Source organism: Micromys minutus, assembly GCF_963924665.1.
Source record: "Micromys minutus genome assembly, chromosome: 22".
Lineage (NCBI taxonomy): Eukaryota > Metazoa > Chordata > Mammalia > Rodentia > Muridae > Micromys > Micromys minutus.
Window position 1 is genome coordinate 21,536,431 of NC_137957.1, and position 26,886 is coordinate 21,563,316.

Consider the following 26,886-nt stretch of genomic DNA (forward strand, 5'->3'; position numbering starts at 1 on the left):
CTTCCATTCCTTCATCTCTTTGGTTCTGTTTTCCTCTAGTTCTTTGTGTTCTTTTGAGTGTTTTTCTTGTTTCCTCTTTAAAAGCTTCTAATTCTTTATGCTTTTCCTCCCGTTCTTGTTTAAGGATCTCTATCATCTTGAGGTATGATTTTAGGTCTGTATCTTCTTTTTCTGGAGTGTTTGTCATTCTGCTGTTTGCTGTGATGGGAGAGCTGGGTACTGGTGTTGCCAGTTTGTTTTGGTTTCACTGGGGTACGTTCTTTCCCTTTCCTCTTGCCATCTTGTCAGTTTTGTGTCCCTGAATCACCGCTGGCTCACTGCTGTTCTAGTCCTGTGTCCCTGGATCACCGCTGGATCACAGCTGGCTCACCGCTGTTCCAGACTTGTGTCCCTGGCTCACTGATGGATCACTGCGGATGGTCTGAGTGCACGTTCTTCACTCTGTGTTGTCCGGCTGGGAATAGCCTGATGCTGGGTTACTGGTTCCCTGAAGCAAGCTGGGGTGGGGAGGGGGAACTGGGGGATTGCACTTTTTTGCTAGCTCAGCAGAGATCTCTCTGCACCCAGGCTAGTGGGAATGCCTCCTCGACAGTCCTGTGGATCTGTCGCTGGACCACCGCTTTTCCAGTCCTGTGTCCCCGGCTCACTGCTGGTTCACTGCTGTTCCTGGTGGCGGATGGTCTCCTAAATTTACATTGGTAGGTGCTAGAGGTCACAGATGGTCTGTGGTCTGAATTCCTATGTCAAGAATGTTTAACCATAGGATGAGATAAGGCTGCCCAGCACAGATAGCACATTCTGAGATAAGATTTCCTCATTTTTCTGATTATCCCCAGGTTGTTCTTTGGGAGTTGGTTTTATGGCTTTGTTTCTGGATTTTATGGTCTGTTCCTGGAGTTGGTGTCTTATGGTTTGTTTTTTTTTTTTTTTTTTTTTTTTTTTTTTTTTTTTTTTTAAATCAGGCCTGGTTCTTAAATGGAGACAAGTAGAGTTTATGTTGTCCTTTCAAAATAGAAAAAAATAAAATCTCCTCAGTACAATTACAGCAAAGTGTCTTAGTTTCTCTGAAACTGTAAAATAAAAATCATTTTGGTTTGCTCACCTCATTTGGTTTTTTAAAACTAGACAAGAAAAACTATTTCTATATCCAACTCTCAGCAAAGTATCCTTTGTTATTTGCTTGCTGAGGGAGAGAGGGAAGTACAGAAGGGAGGGAGAGACAGAGAGAGAGACAGCGAGAGAGACAGAGAGAGCGACAGAGAGCGACAGAGAGAGCGACAGAGAGAGCGACAGAGAGAGAGACAGAGACAGAGAGAGAGAGAGGAAGGCAGCGTGAACACCCATGAACTGCAAGCCATATATGGAGAAATCCAGTGTGTAAGTTTTGTGACGTCATGTTCTGCTTTCAGACTCCTCAAGATGAAGCAGGCTGTGCTTTGTAACACTGCCACAGAACAACCATTGTGCTGAAGATGGGGCCCAGTCACAGAGCACTGGTCTAGCATAAACAATCCTGGGTTCCTCCGAGCTCCAACACGGAAACAGTCTGCAGTCTGAGAGAACCAAGCATTCTATCAGAACCCTGAGGCTCTGGATTCTAGGTTCAGCAGCAACCAGAGGGACTATGAAGGTCGCCCTTGCTGTGATGATCTGGATGGCTTCCTCTGTGTCTAGTTCTTCATATACAGCAAGTACTTTGCCAGATATAACAAAGGAGGACTTCATCAAAGAATGTGTTCATGTTCACAACCGGTTTCGGTCAAAAGTGAATCCAACAGCCAGGAATATGTTGTACATGGTGAGTTCAGTTGGGAGGAGCTCGCCTGCCTTCATTTGGGTGTGAGTTCTGGGTGACCCTGATCGACTTTTCCGTTTTCTTTCTCTCTTGTAATGAATGTGTGCAGTAAACGCAGCTTGTGATCAGAGTCCTTCGTTAACTTTTCTCGACTGTCTTGAGCAATGCCACAGGCATGATTCAGTGCTTTCTGCACACTTCCTTTCTGCCAGCACAAGCAGCAGACTGCTTTTCATGTAAATACTTGTGAGGTTTCTTTTGTGTCGTCAGGGTTTTTTATTCTACCCAGTATAGAATGATGGAGTTTCATTATGATACACGGTGGGCGTGTGTTCTACTCGTCTCCTTGTTCCTCTTGGCCCTTGTCCCCTGAGCCCTGTCCCCTTCTACATTTCTGTGGTCTTTGGTTGTTTTTCTCTGTACCTCACATGTAAGAGGACATACTTCCCTACCCCACCCCCAACCCCCGCATCTGCTTTTATTATTTAAGATGAGATGATCTCCAATCCCATTCATTTTCCTGCTAATGTCATGATTTTGTTCTTGGTGATTCACCAGTACCCCTCAGTATGTTTATATAAACATATCTGTACATACAATATTTTCCTTACTCTTTCATCTATTTGGGAACCACTAGATGGAATCCATAGCTTAAATATGGTGAGTAATGCCACAAAATTAAAAAAAAAAAAAAAAAAAAAAAAAAAAAAAAAAAAAAAAAAAAAAAAAACCACGGACATGCAGATATCTCCAAAGTGTGCTGACTTCCATTCCTGTAGACATGTGCCCAAACATGTTGGAGCTGAATCACACACTAGGTGGCTGAGATAATTTACATTCCCTATCAGCAACATATAAGGGCTTTTTCTCCACTGACATATCAGTGGACTTTGTGGTTTCATTTCCCTGACGGCTACAGATGTTGAGCTATGCTTCTCTGAAGGGCTGTGTTCAGCTCATCAGTTGGTTGTTGGATTTCTCACCCTTTTAGGTTTTAATGCTTTGAGCTCTTCTTACATTTTAGGTATTAATCTGATGATGGATGAGTAGCTGTAAATGTATTTTCTGTTTCCTTTTTCCTTGCTTTTTTATTAAAAACTTTATGTAAAGGAGGCTGTCCTGGAACTGAGGTCAGCCTGACTATATGACTCCACCCTCAATGTTGTAATTCAAGGCAAATGTATCATCATGCCCAATATTTCTTCTGTTTTTTTTTTTTTTTTTTTTTTTGGCTGTGTCCTCGCTCAGGTGATGTTAACTTCCACTGCCACTGTGCCTGTGGTTTTTCATCAACGCAGTCTCACTTGTCAGTGCTTAACCTATTTCCGGAGCCAGTGAGGCCCTGTTCAGAAAACTGTTTATGCCTCATGTATTGAAACATTAGCCAAAGTAATTGGGCAAAAGAGAGGAAAAAGTCACAAATAAAAAAGTGAAGATGTAAAATCGAGGCATTTGCCTGTGGCAGTTTGAGGTCTCACACTGAGGTTTGTAATACAGTCAGAAGTGTTTTACACTGGTTTTTTATTTCTGTGTGTACAGTTTGCCCACCGTCAGCGGTCCTGTGTCCTCTTGCATTCGTTTCCTTGTCTATTTCAATGTCAATACCATTCTGTTGCTTTTGACCGGCACTCTGGCTTTTGAAGTTCAGATTGACAAGTCCTTTGATATATGAAGTCTTTTGTGCTTCTGTGTAAATTTTCAGATTTTTTCCTCCCTCACTTTAAGAAAGCGTTAGGAGAGTGTGGTGAGATCTGTAAACATTTTTCGGTGATGTTATTTGAAAATGCCTACCCAAATCCCTGGGCATCAACAGCCAGTCTTCCATCCGCCACAGCAGTGGTTCTCAACCGAGTTCTGTGACCTCTTCATACAGCTGGTCATGTTGCAGTGACCCTCAACCATAAAAGCAGTTTTCCCCCTCCTTCCTACCTGTAATTTTGCTACTTCTATGAGTTTTAGGTATGTTTTTGATGAGTTGTAACTCACAGGTTGATAACCACTGGTCTGGTGTTATCTCTAACATGTCTTCAGTGTTTCCTGATTTTCATTGTATAGGCCTTGCTCCTCCTTAGTAAGATCTATTCTACCTAGTTGGAGAACTGTCAAAATGGATTTTTTCTGGAGATTTTTTTTTTTTTTTTTTTTGGACAGTTCACTACTCACTCCTTCATATAAAATCTACCATGTATCACATGCTGATTTTTATTTTCCCTGCTACATCCCAAGGACTTGTTTATCTCTTGGAATTTCTGGTTATAAGACAGTATCGCCTGCAGACATGGATGTTTCTGCCTCTCATTATTCTCTGATCGATTATTTGTACTGGCTGCTTTTGTGTTAACTTGGCACAAGATATAAGGAACCTCAGTTGAGAAAATGCCTCCACGGCATCAAGCTATACCGTGTTTTTCTCTATTAGTGATCGTTGGGGGAGGGTTCCACCTATGTGCCGTTCTGGGTTCTATAAGAAAGCAGGCTTGTTCTATGAGCAAGCCATGGGAGGCAAGCTAGTAACAAGCATCCCTCCACGGCCTGTGCCTCAGCTCCTGCCTCCAGGACTCTGCCTTGTTTTGAGTTCCTGTCCTGACTTCTTTGAACAGAGATATAGAAGTGTGAGCTGAACAAACCCCTTCCTCTCTTGCATTTTCTTCATGGCGTGTCTTTGGAGCAATAAAAATCTATGACAGTATTCTCAGCCTAGTCAGGTAGAGACTAGGAAGCACCATGCTGCTTCTGGAGTCTGTCTCATTTGTCACTTTGTCTCCTACACTCGAAGAAACTGGAGCCTGGCCTTAAAAGTGAGTAGTAAGCCAGTGGGGCTCCAGATCTGAGTTGAGTAGAACAGTCTAGTGTTAATAGTCTTAGTTTTTTTTTTGTTTGTTTTTTTTTTTTTAGTAAGATTTCTTTCTTGACTCCTATATTACTTAATTGTTTTTCAGTCTTGGGACCCAAAACTAGCCGAAATCGCAAAAGCATGGGCAAAAACTTGTGTATTTAAACACAACCCACAGCTGCATTCACGGATCCATCCAAACTTCACAGGCCTGGGAGAAAATATCTGGTTTGGCTCTCTGAACATCTTCTCTGTCTCTTCAGCCATCTCTGCCTGGTATAATGAAATCGAATATTATGACTTCAGCACTGGGAAATGTACAAAGGTCTGTGGTCATTACACTCAGGTAAGCACTTGCTATAGCCTCTGGAAATGACCTGTTAAAAGGTGAAGAGAACAGGAATGGTGTTGAGGGAACGTATCATGACCAGTAGGATTATGAGAAGAAAATGTACATGGAGTCATGACTTACATGGATAAATCATATGCGATGGTGAAGAAAGTCTAGGCTGTACAAGATACTCACATGCATTAAGATTGTGTTCCTTAAAGCCTTGCTATGTAGCTGATAAATGAATTTGAAGTGTCTTCTCCCTAGCTAAGTGGCTTTAGAGAATCATAATCTCATTGCCCGAGATTGTTGCTGTATGAGTGTTGGACCCTCCCTCACATTTGTGGTTAGCTTTCAACTTGGGAAGGCAAATGCCATATTCCCTGACTATAGATGGATGTCAGAGTTACATCTTGGGAATTCATGGACATTCTCCCACGATGAGCTCTCTCTTCTGCAGGGAAGACAGACTATGGTAGCCTACTGAAGAGGGTAGGACTAATTTGGTCCCCTATTTTTATGAGAGATAGGATTTGCGAATTAGTTTCCTCATGTTCCAAGTACTAGTCTTCCTTCTTTTCCTAGACGGAAAGGAGGAACTTACAAACTGAGGGAAGTTTCTGTTGTCTCAAGTCTCAGTGACATGAACTCGAGTTTACTTCTGATTCTGACTCCCTGAGATGATGGATAAGAGTACGGGCAACAAGTCTGTTAAAAAGTGAATTGTCTTCTGACTGCTACATATTTCGAATGCTCATCTACTTAAACTCCAGTTAAAGTAAGGGGCTCATTCATGTACCTTGCACAACTTCTTTACCTGGTTCATTTATCCTGAAGTTTCTTTTCACTTGACAAACTCCAGTCTCAAGAACCAACTCCCACTTCTTACTGCATGGAGCATGGCATGAGCCCTTGGCCAGCTCGTTTCTGTCACCTGTGCTCCCCTCCTTCAGCTTCTCTTTGTTGTTCCAGCCATGCACACACGTCTCCCCAAATCACGGAGAGCTCTCCTGAGAGCCAAAAGCATCTGCAGAGGTACCTTGCTCTCCTGCCTTGCTATGTGTCTCCTTCCTCACATTTCTGAGATGGTATTGTCATATAAGCTAATATCGCAGAGCAAGCTGTGCAGGAATCCAGACCGACACTTAACAGAGTGAAGGCCTGGAATCTAGGTCTGTAATTGGTGTCAGAAGAGGATTTCTCAAATACTTGTCTAAAATTCCTGTTTAATCCTTCATGGGGTGGTTGTGCTCAGACTATTTAAGTCATTTCCCATCCCTGCTGGAAAGTTGCCTAAAGTAGGAATTGAAACCTCTACTTACTCTTCCCTTTTGAAAATCAAGTTGTTTACATCTGTTGTCCAATAGTAATGGGTACAGAGCATAAATTCAGATTATGTCTATGAGAATAGTATAGTAATGACATACTAATTCAATGTTTTAGTTTTGTGTTCATTGGAGAAAAACTAGCAAGCCTTTTTATTTTGTTTAATAAAAGATTTGTTGGTAGGCAAGTTCCAGATTGAATTTACAGACTAGAGCTACAAAATATGGGTTCACATTCCTGCCCTGACACCGTGACCCTGATTTTGCTTCTTTGCTTAGTAAGTACAGAGAAGAATGGGGCAAATGGGATGGCCAGGCTAGCCTCAGATGTAGTGTGTAGCCCAAGGAGGCCTTGAACTCACAGCTTCCTGTCTCCGGATGCTGGGATTACAGGTATGAGACACCATACACAGCTAAACCAAACTATGAAAACTACTTTCAAGGTCTTAAGGCCTGGAGCATGTTGGATAGTGAGGAAGAGTTTCCTTAGCTGGTGGGGTCCAGACAAAGGAACATAGGTAGGTCATGGGTGTGTTCACTTGAAAGGGATGTTGGGAATTTATATCCCTTTCTGTCTTTAGTTTTCTGGCCACCATGAGGTGTGACAAGTTCCCAAGGCCATCACAGACCCAAAGGCAGTAACAACTGACTATTCAGGACCCAGACACCCTTCCACTGAGATTTCATCACAGTGACTAACAGCTAAAACACCAACCCTAGCAGTCAGGCATCTCCACCCACCTGCCCTCAGTGACAAACCAGCACCTTTATGTCATCACTTGTCCCCAACAGGTTGACACAGAAAAGCTCCCCTTACCCTTTTCTATTACTTCTGTCTATACAGTCTTATTTAACTTTGTGACTTCAAGATTTGTATGTTATCCCACTCTCATACCTGCTGGTAGTTAGGCCTAGGGCCTAATCCCAAGCTTTAGTGGGATATAGAATAGGCAGCTCAAAATGAACGTGCTTTGAACAGAGCCCTGTGCCCAAGTTTCTACCCACCTTGCTTGTTCCCTGGTTTTGTTAAAAAAGAAAAAAAAAAAAAAAATTCCCTGGGTCCCAAGCCCAATTGCTCCCCCACACTCAGAATACAATCCAATGGTCTCAGCTTTTCTTGTAGGTCATCAACATCGAACATCGTCAGCTTCTAGGAATTCTATCACCCACATGTTAGTTCCTATACTGCTAAAATAAACCTCCAGCTTCACCTCCTCTTTCTGCTGGTCTTCTCAGTCCATCTATTCCATAAGTGTGAAGTGGATTCATTTCTTACAGTCTATGACTGTCTCCCAATCAGATTGGGCCTTTTTTTTTTTTTTTTTAAATCTGCCAGCTAACATTGACCCCAGCAGCCTTTATCCCTGAGAATGGGTGGTGCCCACTGTCCAAGTCTTCTGATCCGCAGGTCACTTCAGATTCTGCTCTCAACACCCTTTGAATCTTGGCTGATTTCTTCCCTTCTGAAACTCCTCCTTTGGACATCCTACTTTATTTTGTTGTAACAGCTTTCCGTGGAGAGCACATCTTAGCATAAGCATTGGAGAGAAGAGGATTGCTGAGCTTGGGTCTTTGGTCAACGGAAGGATGATGGCTGCTCACCTGGAATGCTGGAGTCAGAGTGGGCCAACAATCATTTGCTATTCCATTAGGAGCCAATCTCCACCTGAATTTCCCAAATCCTGAAAACTGTCTGGGCTGATCTCCAGCCTTCAGTGAATAGAATTCATCCTTATGAAAGAGGCCCCATGTACCCTGCCATCCTCTATCAACAGAACACATCCTTACGCTTATGGGAAATCTCTGCTCTAGGCCACAGGGCTCATTGTTACTGTAAAGGTCAAAGTTGCTTCGCTACTTTGTAAGGGAATTTGATGTAGCCATCCTGAGGCTTTGCTGTAAGAATGATCATGCTGAGACCTTTTCCCCAGTTGGACCGTGTTGAAATGTTTAAGAGAATCAAACCCCAGGATCAGACTCTCAAAGATCTCACTCAGCCAGAGTGACCTAGTCTGGCTGTCCCTAGTTTTCATCTTCACCTCTTTGTGATTGGTTTCCTGGCTCTCAGTGATAGGTGCAGGGACCCTGGACAACTTCCCAACAGTCTTGTCATGTCCATGTTTATTTGACATGCACCCTGTAGTGACATGGTAATTTAGGCCTTGTTTCCAGCTAAGTCCTTAAAAGTTCTCTGGTAGACTCTTATGTAACTAGAGTAGATATTCCTCAGCACAGCTAGGAAGGCTTGATCACAAATGTTCTTTAATCATTCCTATGGTAAGAGATCTTCTTGTACTTTTAGGTTGTTTGGGCAGATAGTTACAAGGTTGGCTGTGCAGTGCAATCTTGCCCCAATGGAGCAAATTTTATATGCGACTATGGACCAGCGTAAGTGCCTGAATTAAATTCTCAAATCTGTTAATATAGGTATCCATCTTTAATATAGAAAACCTAGAAAAAGTATAAAGAAAAAAATCTCAAGGCTTCTAAATCTCCTGCCCCGAGACTCACTCAGTACATTAATACTGTGTGTGGTTATGCACATACATAGGCTTTAAAACACTACAAAAGCATTCATCATTGAGAGAAGTGAGATTAAAATGCTTACCAGGGATGTAAATTGATATATTCATAATACAAGGAAAGAGGATTGACATTAACTTACTGTTTTCTTAAAATCAAAGCAAATTTTTTACACATCAAAGAACTAAGTTGGAACTGTTCAGTTCACACTAACTCAAGACTTTAGATGGTTGAATTTAGATAGAAACAGTTTGTTTTCATCACAGTTCTAGTAATTATAAGAATAATGGTAGATAATGCTGACCCTGTGTAGAAATACTCTACATGTTTCATGTGTGGGCTTATTTTTTGTTGATCATATTAACTCGTTTTGCACAGGGTAAATGTTTCTTGAGAGTTGCTTGTGTCTTAATGTGGTCCCTTTTGAAGAATGTGCCCCAGGCTGCTGAAAAGTATGTTCTCTGATGTCTGGATGTGGTGTTCTATAAGCATGTTACAACCCATGACTCCAGGACTCACAGAACATAGGAGGGTGTAAGCTCTGACCCTAAGCATAGCCCAGTGTTCTTTGGGCACTGCCACCTTGGGGACCTTTGCTCATACTTTATCCTCCCTCTTTGCCAGGCTCCCAAACCTCTCATCCTTGGGTTTCTTGAACAAATTACCATATTCTGCCTAATCAAGCAGAGTATTTTTTAATGTCTCTTTGTCTTAAGGATACCCACCCAAAAAAAATCCAGGTCTTCCTGGTTTCATGTTTTCCCCAAAATGAATCTACCATTTCAAGTGGCATTTCCCCCCTTTCTTTTAGTTTGGAATGCACAAGTAAAACATAAGGTGATAGTAACTTCATCACAGCCATTCTACAACTTCAGCTGCTTATGGAGTATTGTACTTTTTAACAATGAAAGATACCATAACTATTTCATCCCCAGCCCTATGTGCATAGACATATGTCTGTGTCTTCTAATCTCGTTTGGTTTTACATTAAGTTGCTTCAGAAATTAGTTTTTTGGGGGGCCAGGGCTGGAAAAGTGGTACACTGATAAGAGCATTTGCCTAGCATGGATAAACTTTAAATATAATCTCCAAAACTGCAAAGATGGTAAGCTATCCTCCTCCCATGCATGGAACCATGTTACCAATATCAATTCCTGAGCGCTCTCTACCCCATAGGTATTGCATAATCAAAATTATCTATCAGTTAGTTACTATCCCACTTCTAAACAAATGCATTTTTTCTGATTTTCTTTTTCTTTTGGAGGTCATTACCCCAGCGGAATGGTAAATCTAGTAAAAACTACAATGGCCTGGTACACAGAAAATAAAGTGTAACAACATGACAGTGTTTGGGTGGAAGTAATCGAATATGCTACAGGTTAGGCAGAAAGAGCCCAGCAGAAGACATTTCTAGAGTTTCTTTCCCCGTTCACACATACCAACTGACATGTCTGGCAAATTATTAATCCCTAAGATCTTCAGCTTCCTTACCTGCTAAACAGAAACAACCACAAAAAAATTCATTCTCCAGGGTCCTCATAAATGTGATGGTATAAATTATAAAGTTCATAAAAACAAGATTCATGCTATATGAACCTTAAAATACTAGCAACCTGCTTCCACCTCTACACATTAGCCTCCTGAATCGTCATCCAGCTCATCATTTGGGTTTGGTCGGGCATTCGGAGTAAAGTGCAATTGTGTTGGGGCCCTCTACTAACTGTCTTCTGCTTTACAGAGGAAATTACCCAACGAGGCCATATAAGCAAGGAACCACTTGCAGCAATTGCCCAAAAGATAACAAGTGCCTGAGCAAGCTCTGCAGTAAGTAAGATAATAAATATAAGCATGTGCTTTGAGCTGGCCTTGGTAAGATCCAGAAACCCAGCGCAGCAGACAAGGCATAAAGAAAGGATACACATGCAGGAGTTTGGAGGGTAATGCTGCAGACCTGGAGGTCTTTTCTCTCTCCATACTGATAGGTGAGCCAGAGTACGCAACGCTGGGGGGCTGAATGGAAATGAGAGACATCGGTGCAATCAGGTGGAGAACTGGGAATCTTCCTTCAGTAGTTAATTTCTAGAAAGCTGTCACAAACCAATAGTTCACTGTTGTAGAAGACGTTTACCTTAACAGATTGCCCTTTAAGATGTCTATTTTCCATGGTGTAAAGGGAGGAAAAGCTACAGTTCTTGGCTGCCACATTTTTAAGACTGCCTCACAGCAGCAAGGCTAGGACAGGGGTGCTTAGAAGAAGGGGAGACATTAATTTTAAGTTTTGGTGAGCCAGACACCCTGCTGGGTTGGATGAGCAGCTGCCTCATTCATCAAAAATTGTATCCTTATACTTGGGGAGGCGCTTACAAACTAATTATTTAAAACAAATCATTTTAATATATAGTTTCACCCATAGCTCAAAATCAGATTCATCTAGTGGTTGTGGCATATTAAATGATTTTCTTTCTATTCACTCTGATAGTATAGTATTTTTTTTCAGTCTTTTTATATGAACTTGATATGTGAATTTTTGTACAAAAATACTAACTCAGCAACAAGAACTGGATGAAATCTTGAAAAATCATTATAATTCGTTCAAAGCCAAATCAAGCTCATAGCTGTAAAGAAAAAAATTAGAAACATAACTTTCTCATACCTTTTTCTTAATTCTGGTTTTACAGTTAACCCACGACGCGATCAGGTCTCACGTATGTATGCAAACTGTACGTTTTCATGGGGCACGATGTAGGCTGGGCTAGCATATGAGAATCTGAGCACAGTCTTGTTTGTTTCACAGGTTACTACTCTGTTGACCATCCAGACCAGCCTATATATCTACGTAACAGATACACATCTCTCTTCCTCATTGCTAAGTCAGTTCTTCTGTTATTGTCCATTCTAATTACTATCTGGGTAAAACACAAATACCCTAACTCAGTTCTTTTGGATTAATGCCCTGGTGGGGGGTGGGGGGCAACTTATTCGGATGTGGCTATTTTAAAATGTTTCAATAAATCTTAGTCCAAAGAGTTAGTGTCTCTGCACTATGAATTCAGACTGGCCAGGTTGCCATAGCTAGGCTTTCCACAAGTAGTGTACTCACACATTTCCAGATCTGTAACACTCACTTTGATTTCACTGGCGTCCAATTGCCCTCAAATGCTCGCTGCTCTGGCACAGCCCTGGCAGCGCTAGTTCCAGTGGATTCTATGCCCTCCACTGGCCTTAGAAGGGTGGGCAACAGGTATGCACACGCTTACATGCCGTTAGATGCCCACAGACATGCTTTCTGGTATCATTTCCTCAGTCAGAACAGAATAATAGTGACAGATTTGATTTAGAGGCCTTGGATTTTCTGTTGGGGTTTTTTAAATCAAGTGGAAATTTCGCACATATTTTTTGGATATGTTTATAAAGACCACCAGCCAATGGCAACAAACATTGGATTTGATGAATAATAGTCTTATTCCAAAAATTTATATATAATTTAAAAGAACAGGTATTCTGAAAACACCTAGGCAAAACCTGTCTGGGCACAATGCACACACAGGTATCTACCACCTACGAATTTACAAAGTGTATGTCCATGAACACAAGAAAACTGGTCATGATTTTCGGAGTTTGACTCAGCTAAAAAGTCTTCGAATCTCCAAATCCTTTACAAAAGGAAACACCTCAGAAAGTCCGAGATTTTTTTTCCCCAATGTTACTTTTTCCTCTTCTGCTTCTTTTCGTCAGCCCCCATCTTGAGCTTTACTTCCTCTGCTGTAAGAGCACCCAGTTTCTTGTTCTTTGCTTTCTTAACCTTCTCCTTGATAGCAGCCACATCAATCTTAGTTTCAGTAGAAGCTGTTTAAAGAGTTGAGAAAACCAACTGGATGAAATGTCATGACAGACAGTATACTGAGTTCAGTTATAGTCTAACTCCATTCTCTTTACATATCACTTGATTTGTATTACAAATGATTTTGTAGTTTGGAACTTTACTTATTAAGAAGCCGTTTTCTTATACTGCACAAAGTAATTTAAAATTATATGTCATGAAAAATATGTATGATCTCTTCTAGCTTCAAGGCTTATCAAATTAAGCTAGCAGTATTTTAACATGATTTTGTTAATAAAAACTAATGTGACAGCAGCATCTAGTGGTTTTAACAAGCCAAACTATTTTACCAGAGTCAAAAGGATGAAAGAATTCAAACTTAAAATGTACCATCCAGCCCAGACACTGGAGGTACATTTTATATTGTTCCCCCTTCTTGAGCCAGGGTTGGCTTTGCAAGGGTTACTCTGACGAGCTACTGAATCAAAGAAAATGAAGAGGACGTATCAGAATGAGGCCAGATGTGGCTAAGGGGTGACATGCGGTTTTTCCTCTTGACACCTTAAAATGGTGAATGTGAACACAGAATGGAGCTTTTAAGCCAGTGTGGCAACGAGGTTTAGCTGTCTGCACTGAGGTGACACATGGCTCTGGGGTTATATCTTTCCCAATTTGGAATCTAACCCCAGATTATAAAAACCTTGGTCACTTTTGCCTAGGCTCGAGAGCTAATAATCAGAGCTAATGAAACCACCTGCTTCTCAGGTGGACATGCACTCTGGGTTTACTGTCATATTACAGATGTCTTACCTTCCTTGGGCTTCACAGCTGGCTTTTCCTTAGGTGGAATAAATGCTTTGTTCCGTTCTTCCTGCCTCTTTGTCAGAGCTTCTGCTTGCTTAGCCTACATCGGTGAGAAATGCCTTAGAACAACTGAAAACAAACTGTGCTGCTGATACTGTGACTGAAAAGTCCTTACCTTTATTGCTTCCATTTTCTGCCGCTTCTTCTGATGTGCCTTCAGAAAGTATTCACCACTAGCCAATTCTTTATCGATCTATTAGAAACAGTACTTATAGTTAGACAGGAAAGTCCCTTGTCTACATTATTTAAGCAGTCAGTGTCCTTGTGTTTAGTGTGGCATCAATTCTATGACCAGTTACTGGTCACGTAAGAGGTAAATATAAGCTGAGGTTAATGCAAACGTGGAGCTAGGACAGAAGGCACTGTTTGTAAACCACACAGTAATTCAAGTAGGATCAAAGGCGAGGGTGTCAGGAAAGTTTGGGGGAAGCCTGAGATTCCAGGAAGGTGGAATGTGGCTTAGAAAGGATAGCAGCTATGGCACAAAAGGACAGTGAGAGGATCACAGCCAGGTGTGGCTGTGCATGCTTTTGGTCTACACAGGCTAACACACGAGTATGGAGCTACAGGACTACACCCTGACTAACAAAGAGAAAGGGGCAAGCCAGGAGAAAGAGGGCCCTAAACAAAGCCACTGTCATAATTCTTGTACTTTTCCCCTTCAAAGTTCCTTGAGGTCGGTGTCATCACCTCAGTTAGACATGAGGACACTGACTCATGGACAGGTCAGATAAAATAACCTGCTCAGTTTTGGAGAGAGGTGTGCGCACACTCCGGGGCAGGCACCACTATTCCAAGAAACTTAAGGGGCCCCTCTCTCCCCTACAAAGAGCCAAAATACCAGGTGCATAACACTGTTTTGGGTGGATGAGCATAAGATCACGGGTACCAATGAGGCCGATGTACTCTAATGTTACAAAGACCGCAGAAATGGCACACCTATATTAACTAAATACGAACATCCACTAGCAGCTATTACACAACTATGTTAATTACAAATCCTGAGGGAGAAGTGTTCTAGGCATTTACAAATCTGTCAGTGACAAAGAAATTAAATGAATATCGAGTCTCCTGATAAAAGAAAAAAGCCCAGGACCACCAAATAGCTTCAGTGCTGAATTTTTAGACGTTTAAATCTGAACGCTTCTATTGAGCAGTTGATCAATAACTGAAGATAAGAATGTCCATCCCACCCACAGCAACCTTTAGAGGCAATCCTAAAGTTCATATGGAAACACAGAAGAGCTTTAGTCAAAGCAATCTTGGGAGAGGAGAAGAGACAGAGGGGCCACAATTCCTGATTTCAGGACTTAGCCCAGAGTGTAGAAGCATAAAGAGCGGGGCACAGTGGCAGCCACCCCTACTGTGTAACAGTGTTCCTTCTGCTCTCACTATGAACACCATTCTTACTAATACCCACCCCCCAACCACTGGTCTTAAGGGTTTCCCTGAAAACTCCAAGCACAGGTCAGTGAGAAATGGAAGACGGTGGCCAGAGAATGGGTCATGTTTAAATCAAAAATGACAAAGACTGAATACTGTAAGATACAGGCAACGAAGGAAATACAAGACCAAGATCCCCAGATATGTGTAGAACAAATTCAAGCACGATCCACTTTACATGGGGTCAGGAGAAATTCGAGGCAAGAAATTCATCTCTGATGGCCTCAAATATTGCAGAGCTGTGGAATGCTAGATCTGCCAGGTGTGGGCGGGAACAGAAAAGGGACACCAAGGACTGCCACATATTTAGGCCTAGCACAAGTTGTAGACACAAACTTAGTGAATTTAATCCAAAGAGATGACTTGCTCCAATTGAGTTTTCCTGGGAGGGTGTGCCTAAAGAATGTGGACATCTGAGAAAAGGAAGAGAAACAGGAAATCCTAGCCATGAGTGTGAAGGACAGGACCAGGAGACAGCTGACAAACAGGAAGGAATCCATAACTTAGGACAACGGCAACAAATGCACGTTGGGGTTAAGACTTTAAACTGTTAAACCGCTAGGTAGCTTTTAGCTCCAGGACCAAGGCTGCCTGACAGCACCCCCAACACAGTTACTCACGGGGGCGCTGCACCGGTTGGTTTGTGTCAACTTGACACAAGCTGGAGTATCACAGAGAAAAGAGCCTCAGCTGAGGAAACACCTCCATGAATTCCAGCTGTAAGGCAATTTTCTCAACTGGTGATCAAGAGGGGAAGGCCCAAATGCCATCCCTGAGCTGGTAGGCCTGGGTTCTATAAGAAAGCAAGCTGAGCAAGCTAGAAGAAACCAGCCCTTAAGTGACATCCCTCCATGGCCTCTGCATCAGCTCCTGCTTCCTGACCTGCTTGGGTTCCAGTCCTGACTTCCTTTGGTGATGAACAGCAGTATGGAAGTGTAAGCTGAATAAACCCTTTCCTCCCCAACTTGCTTCGTGGTCGTGATGCTTGTGCAGGAACAGAACCCTGACTGAGACAGAAACCACTCCCCAGACCCTTGCCACCAAGTTCTCAGGTCCTAAATGAATCCACACCACCACAAACCCTCAGTAATGTTCCAGAAACAGGATAAAGGAGCTTCATCCGCATCCATCATCCACCACTGGCCACTGACCTGACTTTCTGGCTGTGGGGGAGGGAAGGGCGTGTACTCCTTCTTCACACTCTTCTTCTTCGGTTCCTTGCGTTTATTCACATTTTTGTGCTTGAACTGTGGCAAAAATCTTTCCCAACTTTGTGATCGTAATTCGGAATCTTTTGCCAACTCCCGTTTAATCATCAAGGTCTTTAGACACATACATATAAATAAAACTTTAAATTTTAAAATTCATACATTTCTCAACACATTGCTTCTAAAAAGAGACAAGCTCCTTGTGTATTCAGAATGAAACCAACTGCAATTAAACTAAACCTGTACAACTGACCAAATATCGGAAAGAGTCTAGATCAAATGTAAACATGAAAACGAAGCTCAGCTTCCCTGTCATCACTCATTAAAATTCAACTTAATAGGGACTTTTGGTGCTTGATCAGCTGGTGCTTCCTGTGAATAGGAAACTTTCCTATAACAGAGGTATCCTAAGTCCCAGGAATTTACATCAGTTTTACCCCAATCTTCCTGAAGTCCCAACATCTGAAATGTAAGCACATTTCCCACAAGCACCCATAGGCACACTATGGCCGTATTCCCACCCAGTCACTCACGAGACTAAGGAAGCTTTAATGCAACCAGAGTCCAGACTTTGCAACAAACAGAATCCTACTGATGCCGCCCACAACCAGTTCTGAGAGGCTTCTCTTCACTGCAGTAGAAAGCTACAATGAAGGACAGTACCTCTTTCCATGTTTTTATGAGGGGGATACAAGCACCCAAGGAAGGCTGGGGTAGAGTCTGGTGGGAAAATTTTATCCCCAATTCACCTGAAATACCTTTGCTCTAGCTCTCTGCACATTACATTTCATATGATATTTAATTTTCAGTTTGTGACATTAGAAGTCTAACAATCACTAATTAATAACGTATAAACAAGACTCACTTTGATGTTATAAATTGGATGGATGTTCTTCATAGTATCAAGGACTACTTTTCGAACCTGAAATTTACAAAGAAAAATGAAGCAGTGACAAAGATTTCAACGAACTGTGCAGAAGAGGATTAAGCTCCTGTAAAATATCCCACAAACCACTGCCACACTGAATATACTCTCTTCGATTGTTCTCAGTGACTTCCCAATCTTTACTAACAGTCAACTTTTTCAAACAATGTTTCATGACTCTGACCGTATAGTAAACAACTAACAAAATACCCAGGGCCCTAGAGCTACCACTGATTTAGGGCAAAACAGCCGGATTTAGAGTAAAAATATGAGGGTTCAAATCCTGACACAGAGGCTACAGCCCAGCAGGAGAGTGCTTGCCTTTTATGCACAAGACTTTGGGTTGAATTTTCAGCACTGAAAAAGTAGTAATTGTTATTATAATAAATATCCTGGGACTACCACATGTAAGAGTCGATTAATATCCCATTCGCATTTCAGCTCACCTCTGTAAAATGGAGATAATACTGTATCTCAGATCTACTGTAAGAATTAAGGAAAATATTTCAAAAAATTAAAACTCTCAAGTATTAGATGTATTATTGCTTCATTAGGAAAGAGTAGGCAATATCAGAATTTCTACTAAAGACGTCCCAACAGGGATGCAAACCACACAGCCAGACCCAGCTCAACATGGTAAGAACAGGACCTGACAGGAAGCTATGTCCCATGGGTATTCTCAAAACAGTTGGGAAGGTACTATAGAAACACTAAAACAAAAGATCATGGCTTAAAGGGAAAGCTTTCAGAGTCTGACCTCTACTGGTTACCAGTGTTACTACACTATCAGGGCCTCTGCTGAGAACCTCAATGCTGAGGCCATGTGTGGATAGCCCGGTCTCTTAGGTGAGCTACTAGCATCTGAACTTCCCCTAAGTCTTTCGGTGGGAAGGTGAGGATGCACAGATCTAACACAGAAATGCTTGTCTCCACAGCTGTCAAAGGTTGCCCAAAGCACTGTAGGTTCCAGGAGTGAGAATGCCCTCATGTTACATGAGAATGTTACATGGCAAACAATTTACAAATTAGAAATCAAAGCACATCTAAAAATACAAAACGATTATAACCAAGTTACTTCATTGTTGTCTGGTGGAAGCACCAGCTCCTAGCTCTCACCTCCTTCAGGCCACTGAAAGGGCCGATGGCTGAGACTGTGTTCCCTTGAACCATAACATAACAGTTTGTCAGGAGTTCCAATGCCTGGATCGAAAGAGCAAGTATAAAGTCAGTGCACTCAAAGTCAACAATGATGCTCAGGCCCCAGTAATGACAAGTACCTTCAACGTAGAGCCTTTGGGACCAATAAGCCGCTGTCTTCTTTTTACAAATCTCTCTTTATTTCTCACTAGAGAGCCGATTTTAATGATGTCACATGCAACATCATCCTGAAGAATCCGTACTGCCTTTTAGGAGAAGGGGAAAAAAAAGTATCAGCATTCTTCCTTTCCAAGCCCAGGCTAATAAAATACACACATGAAAATTTGAGGGAGGATGGTGGGCAGATGAAAAGACACAGTACCACAGCCTGGGAAACAAGCTCTCATGTTTCCCTGAGCCCTGTCCACCTATCTTTTGTGAGCAGTCTCTCTCACTGGCCCAGAGCTCACCAAGTTAATCCCCCAACCCAGACACACCTGTTCAAATGAAACGCTCCTCGCCAAGAGCTTTATTAGGTCTCGGGCCCTGATGATGATGTAAGGGTCAAAAGTCTTCTTCGTTGTACAAACAGTCATGCTGCCCTCAATCAAGTCCAACGTTGCTTTAACATGCTACAAAAAGGAGGAAAGAACTCAAAATGGGTTCCGTTGTAGATCATTATAGAGTGGATCCCAACCAAATTATGAACCTCTGTGCCAGTAAGCTAACTACCAAAGCCTCTCAACTCCCTCCCCACATAAGCTGTACCATTAAATATAAATGATGAATACTTAATTTCACACTTGGCAGGATCCAAGGAACTGAAGCAACTGTAACCTAAGACTGAGAAATGAATTTATCTTTCCAATTGTTTTCTGTCTGGTTAAGGGACTAACTATAAAACAAATTACCACAGGTTTACAAAAATGCAATAATTAACAAAAATGAGCACTAACTCTCAATAACAAGAACCACATGTTTAAAAAATAACTCCTGTGTACACAGGAGCACGTGAGGAGAGAGAGTGCACATGTGTGTGTATGCACATATAGAGGCCAGGGGTCAACTCCTGGCATCCCTCCCCAGGCACTGCCAAGGGACAGCCCGCCAAGTTAGATGTCAGCTAGCCTGTGAGTCTCGGGTCTTCTGCCTCCCGACTGACTGCTTACACAGGGTCTGGGGATGAAACTCCAGTCCTGACGCTAGCATCTCAAGCACTTCACCAACTGAGCAATCTCCACAGTCCCAATAAAGAAAAAATGCTCTTTTCTGACTTTTGACACATTCAGAAGAATCCTGTGTTATGGAGAGTAATGAACTTCTCAGCACCAGCACGCCAGAGATTTGTCAGCAGGAAACAAAAACTGCAAAGTTGCGAATTTGAAACATAGCTGGGCTCAAACTGGCCAAGTACATGAGAAAGTAATGACCACCACTGCTTATAAAAGAAATTTGAAATTTTGGATGGATCAAGTGATTCTAAACAGCTTGAGGAACCTCTAAAATATTAAGAGGATAAGTATTTCTCAAAATACTTTATCATGCACAAAATTAAAAATGAGTGGGCTCCTAGAATAAAGGTTACCTAGACTTTTTTAAGTAGTAAAGCAACGAAATTAACTAGCTATGTTGGCATTTCTGAAACCAAAATCCACCAGCGCACACAAATTTCATTAACAGTAAAGGCATAAGCAAGAGCAAAATCTCAAAAGAACTTAAATAGGCATACATGTTCATTCAAGGCCTTCTGGACCAATGGCCAGCACTCTTTCAGGTAAGCTTCTCGGTATTTTGGGAACAAGGTCGCAAAGCTGCTTTCCTCCAAGAGTCCTCTGGGATTGTCCTCTTTGGAAAACGCTGGCTCCTTCCAACCATCGGGAACAGTGAGGAGCTCTGACTCATCTACAGACGAAAGAGTTTACACATCACGTTAATGGTCTTTCACACACATGGTGCACATTCAGTATACATCTTTATAAGATTCCCAATGTATTGTTTCATATCCGTCTCCCTGTCTTTTACATTATTCAGCATCAGGACCATGGCTCTATCATATCATCATCATCACCACCAATCATCATGCTGTAATAGGACCATCTAGAAACATTGTGGCTGCCTAATCAGAACAAGTGCTTTGAAGAACAAGGACATTTCCCTGTAACTACTCTAACTGGAATGCATTCGTAGACAGCAATTGCTAAGACACTTTCACTGCATATAACATGGTTCAAACACTTTCTTATCACTTTTATTCCTTATTATTAATAACCTTTCTGACTTTTCCTGGTATAGAGCCCCACTCCCACACCCTCATATCTCTCTCTCTCTCTCTCTCTCTCTCTCTCTCTCTCTCTCTCTCTCTCTCTGTGTGTGTGTGTGTGTGTGTGTGTGTGTGTGTGTGTGTAAAATTCCTAAAAGTGGATTCCAGTGTACAATGTCAATTAACAGCCACTGTGATAGAATTTTAGGTTTTCCAAAGAAATTTCAGCATACCTTTCAACATAAAAGAAAAGGTACCCTTACTATTTCTACATTATAGGAGAAAATATTCAAACCAAAAGGACTGAAGGCAAGAGGGACAAACTCTGAAATGGCCTCGAATCCTGACAACTATATGCGATCACCTCCGGAGAGCCTGTGCCACTTCTCCAAACTCCCAGTCCCGGATCTTTACAAATCCCTCGAATCCAAAGACTACATGTTAAATCAACCCCACAAGAACCACTTGTGACCTTGCAGTGTTAACACACCTGCGGGAGTTTGTAGGCAATGCCATCAGGGGCTCCATCCCAGGCAGACTGAATCAGCATCTCTGGGGTGAGGCCCAGAGATCTGTGCTTAAAGAATTTCATTCTGTCCTCCATAAACCACTGAGGTCTGAAAGGCAGGCCCTTGGCTTATCAGCCCCAATTAAGAAAATGGGCTTTCTACTTCACTCACGTTCACAGTTCGACTTTTGGTTCAAACTCCTGACAATGGGTCCTCATAAACCATTCATTCTCCAATACCTTCTTTTTTAAAACACAAACTAAAATCCTATAAAAACCAGGAACTCGAATTATGTTATGAGTGTGCCCCGATCCAAGTTAAACAGTTCAATGCTGCAAATATGTAAAAGCACTGAAACAGGAAAAGGAAATAAAAGCCACGTTCACAACACTGGAAGCACAAATAACTCCAAAATGTGAAAAAGTCCAACTTCATCAGTCACTGGCAAAACCCAATTAAAACACAATCTGTACCTGAAATTTTATCTATTTCTTATCTATCAAATAGCACATTTTCAAAAGTGAAATAAAAAAAAAATCACTGTAAACTTAGGGCAATGAGAAATCTCATCTATTAGAGAATTGTACTGGCTCAGCTTCTCCACCATGGTTGACTGTAACCTCACACTGTAACCTAAAGAAACCTATCCTAAAACAAAGGAAAAAACCTGGCTCAGCTCCTTCAGGTAGCGTTAGCATAACTTGAAGATACCCAGCAATTCAGTTCCCAATCCTATATTCCTACAGAAACCCTTGGGCATTACCAGAAGACATGCACAAAGGTGTTTAGAGGAACAAACTAAAGGCAGAGCTCAAATGGCCACCAACGGGGGAATTTAAATATTACACAGCATCGGAAAAAATAAAACTACACCTACAAACATCTCCTTGGTTAAACTACCAAAGAGAAGCTAAACACACAGCATGCACAAAAGCTCCTTTCGTTCGCCGGTGATTCAAAATAAGACAAAAATCGAACCGTTTTATTAAAAATAATGACTGTAGAAAGGTAACTGAAAACTTCAATGAGTTACTCCAGCTACCAGAAACTATCATCTATGACTGGCATGGGAAATTTGCAGAATACAGTCAAATCTTTTGTCAATTCTCGAGCTTTGGTAGGTGAAAACCAAATTATCGAACTATAAGAAAGCAGTCAAACTAGAGCAGCAAAAATCAAACTAGCGGTCAAAACTAAAGACCGAGCTGTGTCGTCTGGTGATTTAATAATCCGATAAAAGTTCTGACTAAACTTCCTATTTAGCTTCGTCCCCGCCTTCCCTGGTCGTCTCACTCTTCACCATCCGCACTCTCCGCACAATAGGATTATCTTTCCCACCTGATCCTGATCCACATCCTCAACTTTCCCTCCCCAGAGCACAACGAAGTATTGCCTAGCCTTCCACAATCCACAATCTGAGTCCTCGTGCTTTTTACCGGAGACAGAAGGCACTTCTGCTATACTTGACAGGGACAGTCCCTGGCAAAAACAGTTAGCAACACGTGGCCGGCGCAGTCAACACCTCCCAGTTATCGGATATTGCTACTGCAGGCGTTTAACAGTCTAAAGGAGGCTTAACCCAAGTGCGCAAGCCACGGAAAGAAAAATGCTGCTCCGAGATCCACATGCTCCGGGCTCACACTAACTCACCTTGGTTCTCACGCTTCTGTTTCTGCAACTGAGAGTCACTTTTCCGAGCTTCTTTAGCAGGAGCGTCCGCAGAAATTGACATCGTAAAATTGCTTCCGGGGGCACCGGAAGTGCGACACTTCCTTAATTCCGACTGCTACAGCTTCGAAAATGCAAAATGAGTTCCAGATAATCCCAACAAAATCTGCACGGTCTCTGCTCAGAGGAACAGGAAGCCAATGGGGGAGCGTGACACTTCCTTCCCAGGATGCATTGCAACCTCGGGGTTGCCCGCTGGGAATTGTAGTTTTCCTCTATCAAGCTCTAAATTGTAGCTCCTTACAGCCCCATAGAAAGGAAAGAGGGGAGAGACAGGGAGCAAAGGACAGGAGAGTGTAGAGAGGTGGGTGAGGGCAAGGAAGAGAAGAGAGGGAAAATTATTAAAATTCTTATTTGAAGAGGATTATAAATTTAATGAAAATGGGGAATTGTATCTAAAATCTACCCATAATCTTTAGGCCATTTGAAAACTACCTTGACCTTCGGACTTTAAATCTCTCAACTTCCAGACTGGTTTTAGAAGACATTTTCTTTTTTATTTGTTTGCCTGTTTGTTTGTTTTGGTTTTATGAAGCGAATATCCTTCGCTAACCTGGTACATGCTAGGTAGACTAGCTGGCCTTAAATCATAGTGATCTGCCTGTCTCTGACTCCAGAATCTGGAATAAAGGCATGTACCACCACACCCATCTTCAACATTCAAAAGATGGCAGTTGGGAGTAGCTTTCACCAAAACTTTATTGTATATTATTCTTATATCATAACTTTAAAAGGCTAAGATGTAGTCAGTAAAAACAATAAAAATCACTACATAAACATATTCAATAAATTAGGCACTAAGGTGTGGAGAGATGTAACTAGGGTCTAAAAACACAGTAGGCACTCCTCTTCTGAAGCATGCTTTTCTCGACCTCGAGGAGACATTTAATAAGCACATGGGTCAATGGGACAGATAAAGAAAAGAGGAGTACCCTCATATGCTTAGTAAAACTGTGACGTTGGGAATAATATTTCAGGAGCTAAGATCAGTAGTTCTCAGCCTGTGCATTGTGACTCTTTAGAGGGTCAAAGAACCCTTTCACTGGGGTCACTAAGACCATCAGAAAACACAGATATATGCTTTATAATTCATAACACTATCGAAGTTAAAATTATGAAGTAGCAATGAAATAGTTTTGTGGTTGGTGGTCACCACAACATGTAGAACTATAATGAAGAGTCCCAGCATTAGGAAATTTGAAAACCACTGGGCTTGACTATGTTTTAAACAAGTTTTAAGGGAAAGTCTCTGTATACAAACTGATGCCTCATGATGGTAAACCCATCCAATAATCAAACATAATTAGTATTGTGCTTGAATGGTTATGAGCTTTGAACTTCTTTCAAAGAGCTCTTTTCATATAAGGGTGTGTGGGTCTGGGTTCCTTTCACTGGAAAGGTGCTGACGGTCTTTGTCTTAGTTAGAGATTTATTACTTGAACAGACACCATGACCAAGGCAAGTCTTATAAGGACAACATCAAATGGGGGCTGGCTTATAGGTTCAGAGGTTCAGTCCATTATCATCAAGGCAGGAACATGTCAGCATCCAAACAGGCATGGTGCAGGAAGAGCTGAGAGTTCTACATCTTCAACCAAAGGAAACCAGGAACAGATTGAGTGTCCTTGGGGAGCTAGGAAGAGTGTCTCCAGGCCCAACCATAGAATGACACACTTCCTCCAACAAGGCCACACCTTCTAATAGTGCCACTCCCTGGGCCAAGCATATGCAAACCATCACAGTCTTACTTCAACTTCTTCTAAGCTCTTTTTTAAAATAAGGTTTAAAGCATAATCGTATTTCAATAAATACTAATACATCTTCTAAAGTCAACTTAGATGATGTGAAATTCAAGATGTCTATTGAATTGGTGCATTCCACATGTTCTGAATAATTTTCTTCTAGATTTTAACAAGTCTGTTACTTGTCTGTCATAAAGTATTTAAATTAATAATTTAAAAGGTAAGCTGTATATAGGGATTTATTGTAATTTGTTATGATTTGTTCAGTTGATATCCCTGGGAAGCTTTTCTTGTTTAAGAGTCAACAGAACAAGAAAACCCACTACTCCCCAGCAAGAACAACTCCATGTGTCTTTCCCGAGACCAGCCCACCATCTTACCATAACCATAATTAGGTGAGTCATTTTTTAATGTATGATTCTCAACCTCACTCCTGCTAGAAAAATGTTCAGAATTCATGATAAAAAAAATCACCAGATTAGCAAGTAGAGAGAGAAAGAGAGAGAGAGAGAGAGAGAGTTAATTCTGCTAGAAGAAAGACTATTTGCAAACACTTCTAGTGGGAATGTACACAATTGCTGGCATTTGGCAAAACAATCTCGCAGCATAAAATGTTCACATTGGTCCCAGTTAATCTCCCAGGGAAAGTACAAAAAGAAACAAGTACATAAAAGGAAGAAATTCTATCCAATTATTGGACCAGTTTAGAGAGAACTTGGGAAAGGCCCAAGAATTTGCACCCCCAACAACAAACAACTATTTAAATTACATCTCAATAGCCCCACGATGAGAATCACTGCTCTGTATCTCTATGGTTTGGATTTGTAGGATTCTAAAGCAAAGGGTCAGCAAATGCTGTAAATGTTTCAACCAAGCACACCATACAGAGAGTTTCCATTCCTCTGCCTGTACAGGAAGAACTTGTGCCAAAAGCCCACTGCCAGTTAGCCATTCATTACTCTGCTGGCCTTCTTTTCAAAAGTCTCTTATTTATTCTTTGACAATTTCATACACTTACAGTGTATCTTCAATAGATTCAGTCCCCAACTGTAGGCTTATATTTTTCAAAACCTACTTTTTAAAAAGGTTCTAAAATGTTTCAACTTCCGGTTTCTAGCCCACCATCCAAAGGTAGGGGAGAAAAGATGGTAAGTAGGACAAGGGAATGTGGAGCTGTTGAGAAAGAGTTCTAGGGGTGATTATAATCTCCCTTTGTCCCGATACCAGCAGTCCAGTTTAGTAGGGTAAGGATACAAAAAAAGGAATCAGCAGTGGTGGGAGATCCAGCAGAAACCTCCAGACCTCCACTGAATCAGCACAAGTCAGCAGGGAGCTACCAGAACTGGCCAGAAGGCTTTGAGAAATTCTCTGTCGTGCCTGATCATGAAGATCGGCCAAGATATGAGCCCAACAGAGTTGCAAAGCTAGCTATGCAAGTGAGCTGTGGTTGTCCACTCAGTCCAATTTATACTCTCTTGAAATGTCCTCTCACGGGTCTTACCTCAGCAAAACACTACTAGAGTCTGTATCACATGACACTACCAGAAAATTCCCTTTCACCCAACTCTCCCTGGACATCCTTCCATATCTCCCTCTCACCATCATGTCCTTATAATCAGTGCTTCTGGCTAGAATGTTGGCTTTATCTTGTATGCACATTGTTCAGGAAACTATAGCTGCAGCGAGTTTGTGATTTAAAGGGCCATGTCCTATCCAAAAGACAGCACTTCACAGATCTTTTCGCTTACCTTCCAGCTCCTACTCTGTGATGTTCCCTGGGCCTTGAGGTTGGTATGGGTGTGCCACTTGGGGCTTGGCACTCAACACTCATTTCTCAGCACTTCGACCAGTTGTGAGTGTCTCCACTGTGTCCTACAATCCAGAGGTTTTTCTGGGCAAGTTTGAAAGCAGCACTTGTCTATGCATATAGTTATAAATACTACCGTTTGACAGTACATCTATTTATCTGCTAGACTTCTTGATGAGCAACCCTATTTCATTTCTTTCAACTTTGTCTCTGCTGTCTAGGATCCAGTTGCCTGTCTACTAACACAATGGGTCTTATAAGTACAGTGAATGTTTAGCATCTAAAGACATTCAGAAAGACTGCTGCTTGAATATTAGTCCCTCTGGGCTCTAGACCAATCAAACATTTATATATCCTTGGAAATTTAATCCCCTCACCCACTTCTTACAGAACAGACTTTTCCCTTTCTCCTTATGCTTGTTTTCATTGACAAGCAATAGCTTTGATTTCATTTTCAGTTATAATATTCTTTCTCCCTAAAGGAGAACTGGAACACATGTCTTAATATTAGGTGGTAGTATAGCAGCAGATGGTTTTTAAATGCCTGCATGAATATTCAAGATTTAATCGGTGGCATGTGAGAGGTATTGACATTGCTGCAAGTTATTTTATGCAAAAGGAAGAAACAGCATTTTA

General features: G+C 41.7%; 2 protein-coding genes across 2 annotated transcripts; one reads left to right on the plus strand and one right to left on the minus strand.

Moving 5' to 3' along the window:
- Positions 1-1,624: 1,624 nt before the first annotated feature.
- GLIPR1 (GLI pathogenesis related 1) lies at positions 1,625-11,756 on the plus strand (the record flags this gene model as incomplete). The annotated part of the gene is made up of 6 exons (XM_080935740.1): positions 1,625-1,798; positions 4,735-4,974; positions 8,587-8,672; positions 10,546-10,631; positions 11,486-11,512; positions 11,602-11,756. The coding sequence occupies 6 exons, from the start codon at positions 1,625-1,627 to the stop codon at positions 11,754-11,756; spliced, it is 768 nt and encodes a 255-aa protein (XP_080791866.1).
- Positions 11,757-22,717, minus strand: KRR1 (KRR1 small subunit processome component homolog). Its single transcript, XM_080935739.1, has 10 exons — positions 22,624-22,717; positions 19,934-20,106; positions 18,702-18,836; positions 18,345-18,470; positions 18,184-18,267; positions 17,008-17,064; positions 16,086-16,256; positions 13,607-13,684; positions 13,438-13,531; positions 11,757-12,653 (listed from the first exon to the last, which is right to left on the minus strand). The coding sequence occupies exons 1-10, from the start codon at positions 22,703-22,705 to the stop codon at positions 12,511-12,513; spliced, it is 1,143 nt and encodes a 380-aa protein (XP_080791865.1). The 5' UTR covers positions 22,706-22,717; the 3' UTR covers positions 11,757-12,510.
- Positions 22,718-26,886: the final 4,169 nt, after the last annotated feature.

Coding starts and splice junctions, on each gene's coding strand:
- KRR1 (XM_080935739.1), bottom strand. CDS start 22,705: ATGTCAATTTCTGCGGACGCTCCTGCTAAAGAAGCTCGGAAAAGTGAC. Junction 20,107..22,623: donor ACAGAAGCGTGAGAACCAAG/GTGAGTTAGTGT, acceptor TTTCGTCTGTAG/ATGAGTCAGAGCTCCTCACT. Junction 18,471..18,701: donor GGAGCGTTTCATTTGAACAG/GTGTGTCTGGGT, acceptor TTCTCCTAAAAG/GCAGTACGGATTCTTCAGGA.